At 35.1% G+C, this 14,327-nt stretch overlaps 2 protein-coding genes across 2 annotated transcripts; both read right to left on the bottom strand.

Annotated features, from left to right (window-relative positions):
- Positions 1-228: 228 nt before the first annotated feature.
- LOC111797212 (probable receptor-like protein kinase At1g11050) lies at positions 229-3,133 on the bottom strand. The gene has a single exon (XM_023680166.1). The coding sequence runs from the start codon at positions 2,847-2,849 to the stop codon at positions 909-911; it is 1,941 nt and encodes a 646-aa protein (XP_023535934.1). The 5' UTR covers positions 2,850-3,133; the 3' UTR covers positions 229-908.
- Positions 3,134-3,805: 672 nt separating this feature from the next.
- LOC111797202 lies at positions 3,806-13,601 on the bottom strand. The gene is made up of 14 exons (XM_023680155.1): positions 13,148-13,601; positions 12,178-12,240; positions 11,081-11,515; positions 10,661-10,742; positions 9,645-9,706; positions 9,397-9,491; positions 8,160-8,239; positions 7,133-7,216; positions 6,648-6,764; positions 5,927-6,012; positions 5,705-5,811; positions 4,994-5,085; positions 4,827-4,903; positions 3,806-4,530 (listed from the first exon to the last, which is right to left on the bottom strand). The coding sequence occupies exons 1-14, from the start codon at positions 13,298-13,300 to the stop codon at positions 4,228-4,230; spliced, it is 1,836 nt and encodes a 611-aa protein (XP_023535923.1). The 5' UTR covers positions 13,301-13,601; the 3' UTR covers positions 3,806-4,227.
- Between the last annotated feature and the right edge of the window lie 726 nt (positions 13,602-14,327).

Genomic DNA, 14,327 nt, shown 5'->3' with positions numbered 1-14,327 from the left:
TTAAATTATGGAAATTCTTGACTCTGAATAATTTAAATGGGAAAAGAATCGGAAATGATCGATATATTTCTCGAAACAAACGAAAAGGGAATTAAAAATGAAACATAAATTATGGATCAACTAAGCGAGGAAAAAAATACATCCATTTCAAAGGATTTTTATATGGGTTAAATGAACAAGGTTGATAGATTTAATTCTAATTCTTTGGACAGAAGGAAAATCATGAAAGGCTTTGTTTGAAACATTGGTTGATAGTGGGGCATCATATTTGTTTGCTGGCACACCAATTACAGGTTTATTAATAGCATATCAAAAAGGAATAAAGGACAGAGAGCAGCTCATTCAAAACTAGTCTAGAAGAATTTACAGTTCTAAAGCCTCTGCGTGGCCTAATAATTCCACTTCTACAGCTATCAATGCTTAAATATTTGGTTCTCGTGATTATGGAGCTCTGAGTTTTTGGTCATGCACACCTTCCAAGACTTTCCATCTTGTATAAGGATACCAACTCCGCTCATACCTCGGGAGCATCTCCTCCCCATGCAACATGCACTCCACGGGACTGTAGTATGTTCTAAGGGTTGACCGCATATTAGAGTCACTTTTGTTTCAGATACCCTTTCGCTCACAAAATGTCGACCGACTACATCCATTGAGTTGCTACGAGAAATATAATCCAAACTCTTGTTTTCGCCCGATAAAAAAATCAAGAGATCTTGTGTGATATTCCACGTCGGTTGGGGAGGAGAACGAATCATTCCTTATAAAAGTATGGAAACCTCTCCTAGCAAACGCGTTTTAAAAACCTTGAGAGAAAGTCCAAAGAAGACAATATCTGCTAGCGGTGGGTTTGGGATGTGAGCGGTTACATCTCGTATGTTTGATGATGAATGTGATTGCTCTTGTTGTCATCTGAGCATGTCACCGCTATGCACTTGAGGCCCGCTCAATGTTGGCGATATACTGAAGTTGCTGCCATCGCCAACAAATGAAGGATGCCCATAAGGCACTGGCCGATCAGAGATTTGGGGAACTTCTATGTCCCCCTCCAACATTCTCAAAGCGTCCATAATGGTAGGCCTCAAAGCCACCATCACATGAGAACACAAAATGCCCACTGCAACAAACCTCTCCATTATGCCTTTTGGATTTGAATTAGAAGACCCTTCATCTTTCAGCAGAGAAGGATCTAACGTTTCCCCTATTTTCCCACCTTTCACCAACGACCAAGCCCAATCCGTGATCAGAAACGCACGTGGCGACGACAACAAAGAGAAATCAAGAGCTTTCCTCCCACACATTATCTCCAAAACAACGACTCCAAAGCTATAAACATCACTCTTCTCAGTAAGTTGTCCATAAAGTGCATATTCAGGAGCTAAATACCCATGAGTTCCCGCAACTCGAGTTGTTAGATGAGACTGTCCTTCCCTAATCTGTTTAGCAAGCCCGAAATCCGCCACTCTTGCTCGCATATCTGCATCTAGCAATATGTTCGTTGCCTTGATATCTCTGTGATATATGGCAGGCTTCACTCCATAATGAAGATAAGCTAAACCTTTTGCCACATCCAAGATAATGTTCTTCCTTTGAGGCCATGTCAATGGCTTCTTTACAGTTCCAACATGATCAAATGGTGAAAGAAACAAATGATCATCAAGGTTTCCATTGGGCATGTAATCGTAAACAAGATATCTCTCACTTCCACTCTCATCATGATCATCATCCCCATCAATCACACAGCAACCTCTAAGTGGCACAAGGTTCCTATGCTTCAAATTACTGATTATTTCAACCTCATTGCAAAACTCTGCATTGCCTTGAAAATCTGATTCAATAACCTTCTTCACAGCCACCATACTTCCATCAGGTAATGACCCTTTGTAAACTAAACCAAACCCACCTCTCCCAATGAAGTTTTTTGAAGAAAAATTGTCAGTGGCCTTCTCAAGCTCCTGAATCTTGAACCAAATTGATCCAGTATTAGGCCTGGCATGTGGCCTAGACCCTTGTTCATCCAGTTCTACATCAAACTCTAAGCTAGATTTCTTGACTAACTTTTTCCATTTGTAATACCAAAAGCAAATCCCAAGCAGAACAGAAACGATCAATACTCCAATAGCAGCAGCAACAAGACCATAAACTAGAGCAGGATGTTTATTTTTCAATTCATTTTCAGTCAATTGTAGATTAAAGATGCAACCTAATGCACTACGTCCCTCAGGGCCAAATTCATTAACGATTCCAGCAGCATAAAGAATAGCGAAGTAAAAACAATCCATAGAATGAGATTTATTACCATCAATTCCAGTTAGAATCGATTGGACTTTGAAACCAGAGGCGAGGCACGCATCACAACTTGGACCAACAAGTTCCGATCGACATCCAGAATCGAGCGGCGTGTTCTTGCCAAGCTTCGAAACCCAATCTCGAGTAGTTTGAATACCTGCACAGACATTATCAGATATCACAAACTGCAAAGGATCGAAGCAAAGCGATGCAACGTCGCCGGGAAGGGAGAGCGATGAGAGCTTTGATTGGTAATCGCGAAGGCAAGAGATGGAGGTTGCGAGGTCTGGGAGATTGAAAAGAGTGGTTTCTTTGAGGTGTTGGGCCAGAGCGATTCCATACAAGGACAAAAGGGTTTGACAACATGGGATTTTGGAGGTGTCATTCATGGCGGCTTTGGCGGTGGCATGGAAGAAGGGGTTTCGGCAATCAGTCGCATTCCATGGGATTCTAAGGACATAGTTGAGATCCATTGGGCAGGTGGGGTTGGCTGCTGAAGTTACAGAGAGTAAACAGAGAAGGAAGGTAATGAAAATCTTCATCGATTCCACTTTCTGCATCGAATTCTTTACTGGGTATTCTGGAATCGAGATGGGTTTCGAAGGAAAATCTGAAAAAGAGTGAAAAACAAGAAGATGGGGAAGAGGGGAGGGAGAGAATTGGAGTAGTTCTTGTTTTGAAGGGCACAAGAATTTTCCACCATTTTCGTTTGTGTGCGAGTCTTATGTAGTTGGTGGTGGGTGGAAAGGAATGGATGGATATTTTGCGTCGTCTTCCACAAAATTTCATGAATCTTCGTGGAAAGTGAAAAGGGAGAGTAGTAATTGGGGAAGGATTCGATGGGATGAGGTAATATCAGTGGGGAAAGTCAACATGATTGATAACATTTTTTTTTCTTTTTTCTTTTAAAGTTGCTTTAAATGCACTTAATACTTCCAATCCATTTATTTATGAACACTACACGTGGAAGCTCAATTTACATAAAATGATTGAGACAATTTATTTCCTTCCTAATTTGACATATTACATGGAATTAAATATATATGTCGGAACCATTCGAAGACGACAAAGAATAGATGAGTGAAAAAAAGCCGACCTCTATCATTTCGTGTCCCATTTTAACTTTTATATATAAACAAACATATTTATTTATATATAATTATATATTCAGTAAGTTATAAACACATCTATTCGATGAATGAAATTGATATAAAAATATATTTTTTTATTGATTGAGATACTTTTAATTTAATAAGAACAAGTTATCCTTTATTTTGAACTCATATGAATTATTAGGCCATCATGTTTGATTACCAAAATGGTAAAAAATTAATCACATTTTTGGATAACAACTCAACATAGAGATCAAATCACCTTATAGTAATGATTTTAGTGAACTTCTAAAATAAATGACCAAATTTAATCTAAAATTATAATATGAAAACCAGAAAATATGAACCTAACCTAATAAAACATTGGAATTCTAACAAGTATGGTATCAGATAAAGCATACAAGTTCATCACAATGGCCTGAAGTTGATTTTTTCTGATTGTTATAAACAATAATAGAAGTTCAAGGTAAGCCTTGTAGTAACACAGTCAATAAGATCATATATCATTCTACCTACCCTTTCTTCTTTTCTTCTTGTCCTTTGCTTGCCCGTCCCCGTCCCCGTCCCCGTCTCGCCCCCTAAATTAATCTTCAACTTACATACACTCTTTGGGGAATATTAACACATATCATGAAAATTCAACACTATTGAACATTTGGATTCTCAATGTTTTCCTCAGAAGGCAATCAATCCTGTATAAACTTGTCTATTGTTCCTTGCATGTCGGAAAACGGTACGTAATGAGTTAATACCTTCCTTAGCTACTCCTCTTAAGATTCAAAACAGCAGGGAACTAAACGAATTCCCATTCCTTGGTTGCCCAAGTTCATGTTGTTCTGAGTTCTGTAGATTGAATCCTATCACGAGCTCTGTCAAGACTATCATTTTCAGTTCGCTCTTGAGGTCGAGGAACTTCTTCGGTCACACCTCTGGATCCATTGGGCATGGTTTCAGGCGCAGGCCTTGGATCAGGTCCAGAGTTTGGATCTGCATTAGGTGCACTGGGATTTCTAGTGTTTAACCTTGTGATATGCAACGTGGAGGCAAGAATAGTAGAAGAGGTAATATGGAAGTCTGGATGATGTATTTGAGATCGTCTGTTTTGCATGAACCTCTGCAAAGCCGGTACCTGTATTGGATGTGAAGTTAATGTGCATCAGTAGGCGATAGAGTGACAATACATATACCACTAAGAAGCCAAGGAAATGCCTACATAAATATTTGATCCGACTTCCCTTAGAACTCAAGGACATAGTAGTACAACCTATAGAACATGTCCTATTAACAACCTATGGACCAGATCCCATACATGTAAGCTCCCAGATCCGACTTCACTTAAGAGTATGTAAATGGACTAACTCTCGATGTCATTCTCTCGTGTCATGTCCCGTAGATACGTAATTAAATGAAAGGAAAATAATGCACCTCAAAGCGGTTCCAAAAATAGAGAATCAAATGCTGCATAAAGGCTGCAGTAGTCGAAAGAGCCAAATATGAAAAACCTGAAAATATTGTGAAATGGAATTTAGGTTCAGGTTAACCACAGCCCCTATAATATGAGCCCACAATTGTTGAATAGATAAGTGGCATACCATAAGAATATGAGAAGAAATAAATGTGAAAAACCAGAAAATAGAGCAGAAAAAAGCGGGGGAAAAACTTCATCGATATCGGAGTCCGAACACTGCAGGAAATGAAAATAAAAACATTAAATTATGTAAGAGCTACAGATATAAGTTATATATGTGTTGTGCACAGCTAAAAGTATCCATGATTCGACTATGACCTCTAATATAGAATCGGTCCATCAGTTGATTGAATGAAATACAAGTGAACTTTTACATTAAGTTATCACAGCTCCTTAGTATAAGCATCAGAATTTGGTTATACACACCCTTACTGCCCATAAAACATCGAATTATAGACCACCAAAACTGCTATCTTTCTTTAATTTGAACCAAGTACTTGCTGAGGTTATAAGAGCAAGATCCACAATGAGATTAATCTTCCGACCTTACCCACCACAGCAAGATGGCCAAACCAAATCGAGGAACTTCCACCTAATATTTATTTTAACTAAATCTAAAACATATCTAATCTAATCCTTAAGTTTTAATGAAATTTTTAGTGGATACACTAAATGTAATATTCTTCAATTTACTTCAAACAACACCATTATTGATTTCTCCAATTGTCATTCCACTGGAGACAAAATTGGATTTCATCAGTGTCATTCCACTGAAGATATAAAGTGTGTGCGCGCATGCGTGCATAGAGAGAGAGAGAGAGAAAGAGAGAGAGACCTAATAAGTGTAAATAATTCACTTAACCACACCAGGATCAAGACCATGAAAGCCAAGAGCTGATCGTCATAAAACTCAAACAGGAAAAATAGTATACCGATCATAATCTGCAGACGATGCAATAGATTATTAGCGAGAAAAACATCCATTTGGACCACCAAATAGTAAAAGACAAGAAATAGGCGTACATATCAACAGTAAAGCAACAATCTGAGTGCTTACTGGAACAAAGACAAGTGACTCAATTACATGCACAAAGATCAACTGAAACGTTGGGAGTTGATGTCGAGCATGGTGTTGAAGCTGCACTGCAATAATAAATATATATATGTACAAAAGAAGGATGAACCCCATTATATTTCAAGATTAATACAGCCTTCCAACTTTATATGTAAGAATGGATGGACATAGCAATAGAAAGTGTAGACAGATCAGATATTTCAGAAGTCAGAGATTGATATGAAAATTCCTGTCTAAAAGAAATATTTATGATGTGATCCGTTGAATGCATAACTCCACTTGATCAAACATTTTTACAACAGGCAATCAAAGAAAATTGTGATATAACCCAAAAAAAAAAGAAAAAAAAAAAGAATCCAATGGCTCTATTTCGTAATGTAAATATATGTACAATCAGTGGCTCTGCATATGGCACCATGAGATGAGAAAGTATACAGACTTCTTAATGCATGTCAAGCATGCTATGGTCACTACCATCATCCTTGCCAAGGAAAACAGTGTTACAACATAAACATATTGAGGCTTAAAAGGCCAGTAGATAGGAGGCGCATGCCACACATGAAGATATAATGCAGTAGAAGACCACAGGTAGAAAATGAATTTTAAGGAACCTATGAACTTCTTTCCTAAAAAAATAAACCATTTTTCTAACAAGAAAACAAAACTTTCCAATGCTTTCGTAAAAAAAATGAAAGAAAGGAACCTGTAAACTTCAACATGCGAGTCTGTGTCTCCCTCAATGTAAATGACACCGACATAGTAGTAGTGAAGAAAACGAAGAGAGACATCATAAGCACACCACACTTCGTCACAAAGTAATCTGAATGGAAACAAAATGTGTGAACAGATACTTGTCAAGGTAGATTTCACAATCCAGAATCAATATATCTCAACACAAATTGCTAAGAAAATGACCGAACTGAAATAACTAAAATTAATGCACATATTTTAAAAAGGCTGGAAAAAGTTCCTAGAAGCCAAATGGACTTAATAAAATTTAAGCTAATTTGGTTGAGAACAGACTTGAATCCTTAAAAGTAGAATGGCATACACTCTTAAAAGCAACAACCTTCCGGACCTAAACTCTACTAAATAAGTTCATAAAAACAACATAATCCTTCATCAGTTAATAACAGTCGTATGAAAGAGCCATATTGATGCTGTAGAAAAAAGGATAAATGAATGAACCTCCAAATCTGGCAGGACCCTCTGGCGGCTCAAATGCATAGCTAAGATTGTAAAACTCCTTCGTTTGGTAATTGTAAAGATAGCCTGAAACAAATTTAAACTTAGCTGTAGATGTAAATAAAGATATACATCCTCCAAAGTAAAACAATAAAATAGAAGGTGGATGATTCCTTCAGTCACCGAAAGAAGGTGGATGATAGGGTCATGAAAAGTTTAAATGCTTGGATTTCGAAAGGTGAAGCGAAGGTAGTCAGAAACTNTTTTTTTTTTTTTTTTTTTTTTTTTTTTTTTTTTTTTTTTTTTTTTTTTTTTCTCTTTTGCAGTTTCGTACAAAATACGACTTCTTGGTGGATATCTTTACACACAAATTATTTTGTAACTACGGTCTTTTGATGATNGGGGGGGGGGGGGGGGGGGGGGCTCTACTTGGCCCTTAAGCTGTTTCTTGTTGTCTTATTGGAATATATTCCTTCCTTGTTTCTTATTCAAAAAAAGGGAAAAAAAATCTTCATATCAAACAAAAATAACAAAAGTATAGAGATATCTAAATACTATACGAGAAAGTTCCATGTAGACAAGTTTCAAGAAATTCCACTATTGAGGATTTTGTTTTATGAAGATGAACTAGAATTATGCACCCATTACATTTTTCTTTTCCTTTTTTTTCCCCATAGAATATAACTAGTGGGGATTCAAATTTTAGAACTATAACGAACAATATTAATACTATGATCATTGAGATATGCATAGCTGGTCACTCAGGTTACAAACAAAACAAAGTAATTTATAGATAAAATCATAATCAATTCTAAAGAAATGTCCTCGGGAATAAACAAAGATGTTGCAGCTGAAAGATTAGCCCTTGCACTATATCAGTCACTCAAGGTAATTCTAATAAGTTTGTGAAATGGCAAGATACAGAAGAGAAAGAAAACCACTTGATTTCAGATAAGTAAAACACGCGTAAAGCACACTTTATATACTTCCACCATAACATAGTAACTACATAGAGATAAATAGCTATTACCTTGACCGGGAAAGGTCAGTAAACTATTCATCAAGATTGTATCATACCCAACAAATCTGTTTATGAGAAGTTGTTGCCATCTGCCAAAAATAACCATTATCATCGTTATTGTTGTGAAAATGATGACAACAACAATGATATATTTATTTCTCTGCAATTTTTATTTTAAAAAGTCATAGTAAACCAATAAGAACTTCAATTATTAGTTGCTAAGATAAACAGAAGTACTAGTAAAACATATGAACCAATAATGAAATACTAGGTATGATCGAATTCAAAAAAGACCCAAATTTATTCCTCTGTATTTCCATGACGGTGTATTTAGAAAGATGCAAAAAGCCACAAACTTGTGCTTCCAAAACTGTTTCACATTAGTTGATGTCCCTCCTTTTAATGCCCAGGATACTATTTCCCGAATGGGCAGGTTGGCAAAGCCACAACAGCAGCTATTTGTTGAGATCTAAGGTCCATCCATCAAGGCTATATGCTGAAAGGCTTGGAAAGATCCAAGAATTTTCGTAGGAGCCTTGAGAATGTTTTACCTTGTCTCTGAGCCTCCATATAAGCTCTTCACCTCATAAGTTTTTTAATTATCTTCTGTCTTAATCACCATTGGGAGACATCCAGTCTTGTTTATTGTACCTTCTTAGGTTTAGGGCTTTAACCCAGAAATTTCATACATCAATGAAATTGTTTCTTATCTAGAAGAAATATCCACTGAGATCTTTTATTTTTAGCATCTTAGTTTCTAGAGTGGGAGCATCCCAAATCATCCTAAAAAATCTAGTAGCTCTCTTTTCCACATCTGGAAAAAATTAATTAAATTCACATTTGAAACTAATTGATCATATAATTTGTTCAATAATATTTCAAAGAAAAAGAAACATCTTTATATGAGTAGAGCAACATTTTATTGATCGGGACCTCTGCCTCTTTTTCCTCCTCGCCTTTCTTATTTCCCCCCGATCAGGAGTGGACAAAATCTATAAACATGGCTCATCTAGAAAGAAGGGTTGTAGAAATTGAGGAAAATGCTAACAATCGACCATTATAATAATCATTATAACTACAATGAACAAATTTAAAATAAAATAAAATAAAATAAATAAAATAAATATAAAAAAAAAAAAAAAACTTTTGATACAAGTGAGGTAAAAGACTTGTCTAGATCTCTGAGAACACAAACTAGAATTTCTACAGTAATCAACGAACATAACGTTCCATACTCAATAGATACCTGTTTCCAAAGCAAGAATGTTGAGCTGGTATACTTATATTAACTGTTTGTATATTGTGCCTAGATTTAGCTCCTTCTGGCAATAAAAAATATCCCTGCAGCATATGAATCTAGATTTAGTGAGAAGTACTTAGAGCCAAGATTAATTCAATATAAGTGAAAATAACAGACTTTCATATCAGAAGACAGAATCAATCCAGCCAAAGTTAAAATAACAATAATAGTTTTAAAAAATATAAACAAATTACCTTTTCCCTAGTATACAAGTACGTCGGTTCAAAAATTTTACTTCTTCTCACGAGCCATTGCACTGAAAAGAAAACACAAAGCAAAGACATCAAAACAAGCCGTCAGAAATAGCAACACAAAGCAATGAAGAGAAAAGACAATTCCTTCAAAGCCAAAATTTCAAAAAATAGCTTTAAGCCCTGTTTGGCATTAATTTAAAAGAGCTTTAAAGTGATTACAAAGGAATTTTAACCAGTTTTAGTGTTTGGTAAAAGTGATTGCATATTAATTTGAATAAAATCACTTTTTTCAATTGCACTTATTTTCAAATCCAAATAACGATAACTTTTGGAATTGGCTTTCTTAATCTAGCGCATTTACTAATGAACTTTTTTAATTCCAACTTTATACTTATTTATCAACGACAGAAGTTTCCAAGGATCTTTTCAACTATATATAAGCTCTTTCTTACTTCATTTTTTATTTTTTCACAAACTTGACATGTAGAAGAAGGAAAAAGTATCCCAGCTTCTTCAGCCATGACCTATTGATGGCCATCTTTGTCATCAACTTTTTTTAGAATATTGGGAATGAAAAAAAAAAAAAAAAAATCAAAGAACAGGATCTTGTTTGCTTCAATATTTAATATTCCCCAACTACATTTTAACATTTTTGTAGCTATTTCATTTTCTTTAATTCTAATAAATTCAAAAGCTTTTCAATAGTTTCAATGATCGTCTTTGCAAAATTTTGGAAGGATACATGGTCTTCTAGTCTCATGCATAATTTTTTTTAGAGAACGAATTGGAATATATATGTCTATGTATGTATGCATGTATGTGTATATGTATAAATATGTTCCTTATGATTAAAATCTTCAGAGGGAATAAATAATTCTCAACACACAAAAATCAAATAATATGATCAAAAGCATCAAGGCTATGAAACTAATTTTTTCAAACTACACGGCTGGTTTATGTGTTCATGTCAAGATTAAAGAAAGCATGCACAGAGAGAAAGAAAGTTGCTTATTTACCTGCAGCAGACCGGAGCCCTTCCAGATGAAGAATGTGTGACCACTTGGAGACATCGAGATTCAAACTTATTCCTGCAACATTCTGCACTTGCAATGCTTAGAGACATCAAGATTCAAACTTATTCCCGCAAGATTCTACACTAGAAATACGGTTTTGAAAGTAGTTCTTATGAGAATTAAGAAACATTTCATTAACAGCAAGGAACCATACATGTAAGAGGATAAAATTGAATGCCAGAGTTGAAAAGAATAACACCTATTGACTGTGAGTATTAAAAGCTCTAAGGTCAAAAGTCTTGAGGAATAATAGGAATAGCTAACACAATAAAATATTGAGTGAAACTAAAAGTAAGTGCTTAACCAATAAAGGAGCATGCTTGAACCTTGCAATTAATGTAATGCCATCAATAATTTACTCACTGATAGCTTCCACAAGCTGTTCAGGATCTGCTTTGTATGTCTGCAAATAAATAAAATTCGTCGGTGCCACCTTCTACCGAAGTGAACGATCGCCGCCTTAAAAGTCTCCTTGACTGATATCAGAAAACTAATGTGGAGCTCCTCTTTGTCAAGCTTGATAACTGTGTCATCAACTGCTGCTTTCGAGCATTGATCCACACCAGTACACTCTGCTTGATGCTCTAGAATCTCTGTATCTGATTTCCAGATCTTGGGTGCATACTTACCCCTTCTAGCACCTGAACCAAACCAATTTAACCAAAATTTGGCAGCCAAAAATGTCAATTCGTCTTCATCATTTGCAACTTCCAAATTCTCTCTTACAGTCTCCCCACCAGGGATATCTTCAATATTAAGCTCAGAGTCATTTTGTGACCACAGGCCTGCAGTAGTTATCTATGGAAAAGGACATCAATTTAGCTTTATAGACTGAAGTAGATGTAAGAATGCACGAAAGCTAAAAGACAAGAAAAAAAATTAAGACACTGATTAATACAAATTTATAAACCAAAACAAGACGATCAAAAGTATAAATCCAAGAACATCAACTTAAGAAAGTAGAACACTCGAGTGTTTCCGGTATGAGCAATCATAGTAAAAAGTAAATCAGGTTATCCTAAAAGAAAATAAAAAACCTCATTTAATTCCAATGTCCAGTCTCTTAGAGTAACAGCCTCTTAGTGTGACTCAGAAGGGAAATAAAGGGAACAAACATGAAAATATTAGGACTAGTCTAGACGTTTATGTTTGAAAACCCCATTATTGAATACGATTTATATATATAAAATAAAAAAATAATAAAAAATAAAAATTATTTACTGATCAAGGTGATGGTTAAAATGAATAGACAGAAGGGAGCATAAAAAATTCAGAAAAAATTCTTGGGCACAAAATAAGAAAATAATTTCAACAAAAGCTAACAAAATCCTGGTTTTCCTCAAACAAAAGCCTTAAGAGAAAAGCCAAGAGAACATTGGTCCATAAAATTCTTGCTCTCTCGAAAAGCACTGATCACAAACAATCAGTTCAAAGTTTCACCACTTGGAGACAATATTTACCTTAATTTGAATAAGTTGGGCTTCTGTTGTCTCAACTCCAGAGAGCTCACTTGAACAACCAGGCTTTGAATGCAGAAAGAACAAAGCTTAATCAAAACAACATCAAAACTAAAGAACTAAGATATAGTCCATGCATAACAAGAAATGTCTCAAAACATAAATTAACAGAATGGTGAAGAAGCTATATATCTACCACATGCCTAAAGCCATGCCCCAAAAAGNTTTTTTTTTTTTTTTTTTTTTTTTTTTTTTGAATAAGAAACAGTTCCATTGATGGTATGAAATTCCAGAACATAAACAATGGTAAACTCCCAAGGGTCAGATTTACAAAAGGCCTCTCCAACCAGAAAGGAGGAAGGAATGCTATAGTAATGGAAAAGGGAGAGCATTTACACCAAGACACCATATTGACTATGGCATCAAAAAAAATCTATAAAACCATGCCCTAAAAACCAAAGAGTTCAACTCACAATAGAGTGTCTACATTTCATTCCCTTTCAAAACTCACTTTGTTAACTCAAAATAGAGTGTCCTAAAACTGAAAGAGTTCGACTCAATACGCTAGGTCTATTAAATTCAAACATTCTGGAAACCCGTATGAACAGCTTATGACCTTCCTACTACAACATCTTGATTCTAAATGACTGCAGTCATCCTGAATCCATCAAGAATACTCTAGAAAGAGAACTGAGAACACCCAATAACGAAACTGCCACGATCGCCTGCATTACACCACAATTTTCAAGGCTCCATCCAAGTCAAGAAACGTAAGAAAAAACCCATGTCCTAGAAACGTAAATAGACAAGCAGTGTTCCTCAATTCGAACATAACCACGACCTCCATAAATCCAATTTAACCAATCGATGAACCCTAAAACCCAAACCCAAAAATCGCTGCAAAACAACAAAGCTCCGAAAACACACACACACAAAAATCAAATTGCAGGAAGAGTCGTAAGTTGCGAAGAACCTGTTGTACGTAGTTCGCGTGCATAACCACGAGAATACAGAACAAGGTAATAGCAATACAGAGGTTCATATACTCGAGAGTGGCTCTGACTTTGGGAGTCAGCATCTGTGAAAACCGTTCTTGAACTCGAATAAACGTTTGCTCTGGATCCATCCTTTTACCCTTTTATCTAGAAATCGAACATCAAGACCTCAAGTATTGATTCTTCTTCTTCTTCTTCTTCTTCTTCCTTCTGGGAAAGCGATTCCAGGTTTTTCTTCAGGCTCCGTCCAAACAGCGATCGTTTATGTTGCCTCGCTGTTATCAATTCGATCGGAGCGACTCATGGAAGCATTCGATCGTCATCCTGATCTTCCACAACAAATTTCTTCCTTTCTTTTTCTTTTTTTTTTTTATTCTTCGAGGAGGATTATGCCCTCGTCCTCAAGAAATTAAAAATTAACCATGCATACGAAATTCGTACGATCACGAGTAATAAATAATCTTTTGTTAAAACAATTCAAAACAATATCCTCTTATAAAATGTGGCCTTTCTTAAAAATCTAAATTATTAATGTTGATGTAACCTTTTATCTCTAAAAGTTTTATTTTTTTAATTTTAAATAAGGAATTGTCAATGAATTAACTATCCCAATAACAATAACTTAAAATATTTGAGAAGATCATATTAAAATCGTGCTTATCAACTTTACCATCCAACCTTATTTGGTCAATATTTGAGACATCCAACCTTATTTAGTCATAATATTTGAGAACATATTAAAATCGTGCTTATCAACTTTACAATCCAACCTTATTTGGTCATAATTATTGACTTTATCCTTAAAAATTAATTAATGATCGTGAAAAAGAAATTAATTTAGACAATAAAATGATACCCGTTATAAAACATTTAAATTCCCTTAGCAATCAAATATTTCTAAAAAAAAAACAAGTATTGACTAATTTTTTAATAGTGAAATTGAAAGCATTTTATGCCATGTCTATTTGCAAATCTATTTTTATAAGCATTCATCGACATCATCAACATGATTATAATAACTTAATAACGGATAAATCAATAAACAAAAAATTAAATTACAAATTTAAAAATTAAAATTTGTCAAAAATTATAAAGATCTCATAAATAATCAATACTATAAAAATTTGATACAACTATCATAAATAGTCCCTACAATAA

This window comes from Cucurbita pepo, chromosome LG01, assembly GCF_002806865.2.
Source record: "Cucurbita pepo subsp. pepo cultivar mu-cu-16 chromosome LG01, ASM280686v2, whole genome shotgun sequence".
In the NCBI taxonomy this organism is placed as follows: Eukaryota; Viridiplantae; Streptophyta; class Magnoliopsida; order Cucurbitales; family Cucurbitaceae; genus Cucurbita; species Cucurbita pepo.
The sequence above is the reverse complement of the archived record's forward strand: the minus strand, read 5'-3'. Positions and strand labels throughout refer to the sequence as shown.

What these genes read in the sequence shown, in the direction of transcription:
- LOC111797212 (XM_023680166.1), bottom strand. Translation starts at nt 2,849, where the DNA reads ATGCAGAAAGTGGAATCGATGAAGATTTTCATTACCTTCCTTCTCTGT.
- LOC111797202 (XM_023680155.1), bottom strand. Translation starts at nt 13,300, where the DNA reads ATGGATCCAGAGCAAACGTTTATTCGAGTTCAAGAACGGTTTTCACAG. An exon ending in ACGCGAACTACGTACAACAG is followed by an intron (nt 12,241 to 13,147) that starts GTTCTTCGCAAC and finishes CTGCATTCAAAG; the next exon opens with CCTGGTTGTTCAAGTGAGCT. An exon ending in TCGCATGTTGAAGTTTACAG is followed by an intron (nt 6,013 to 6,647) that starts GTTCCTTTCTTT and finishes TTATTATTGCAG; the next exon opens with TGCAGCTTCAACACCATGCT.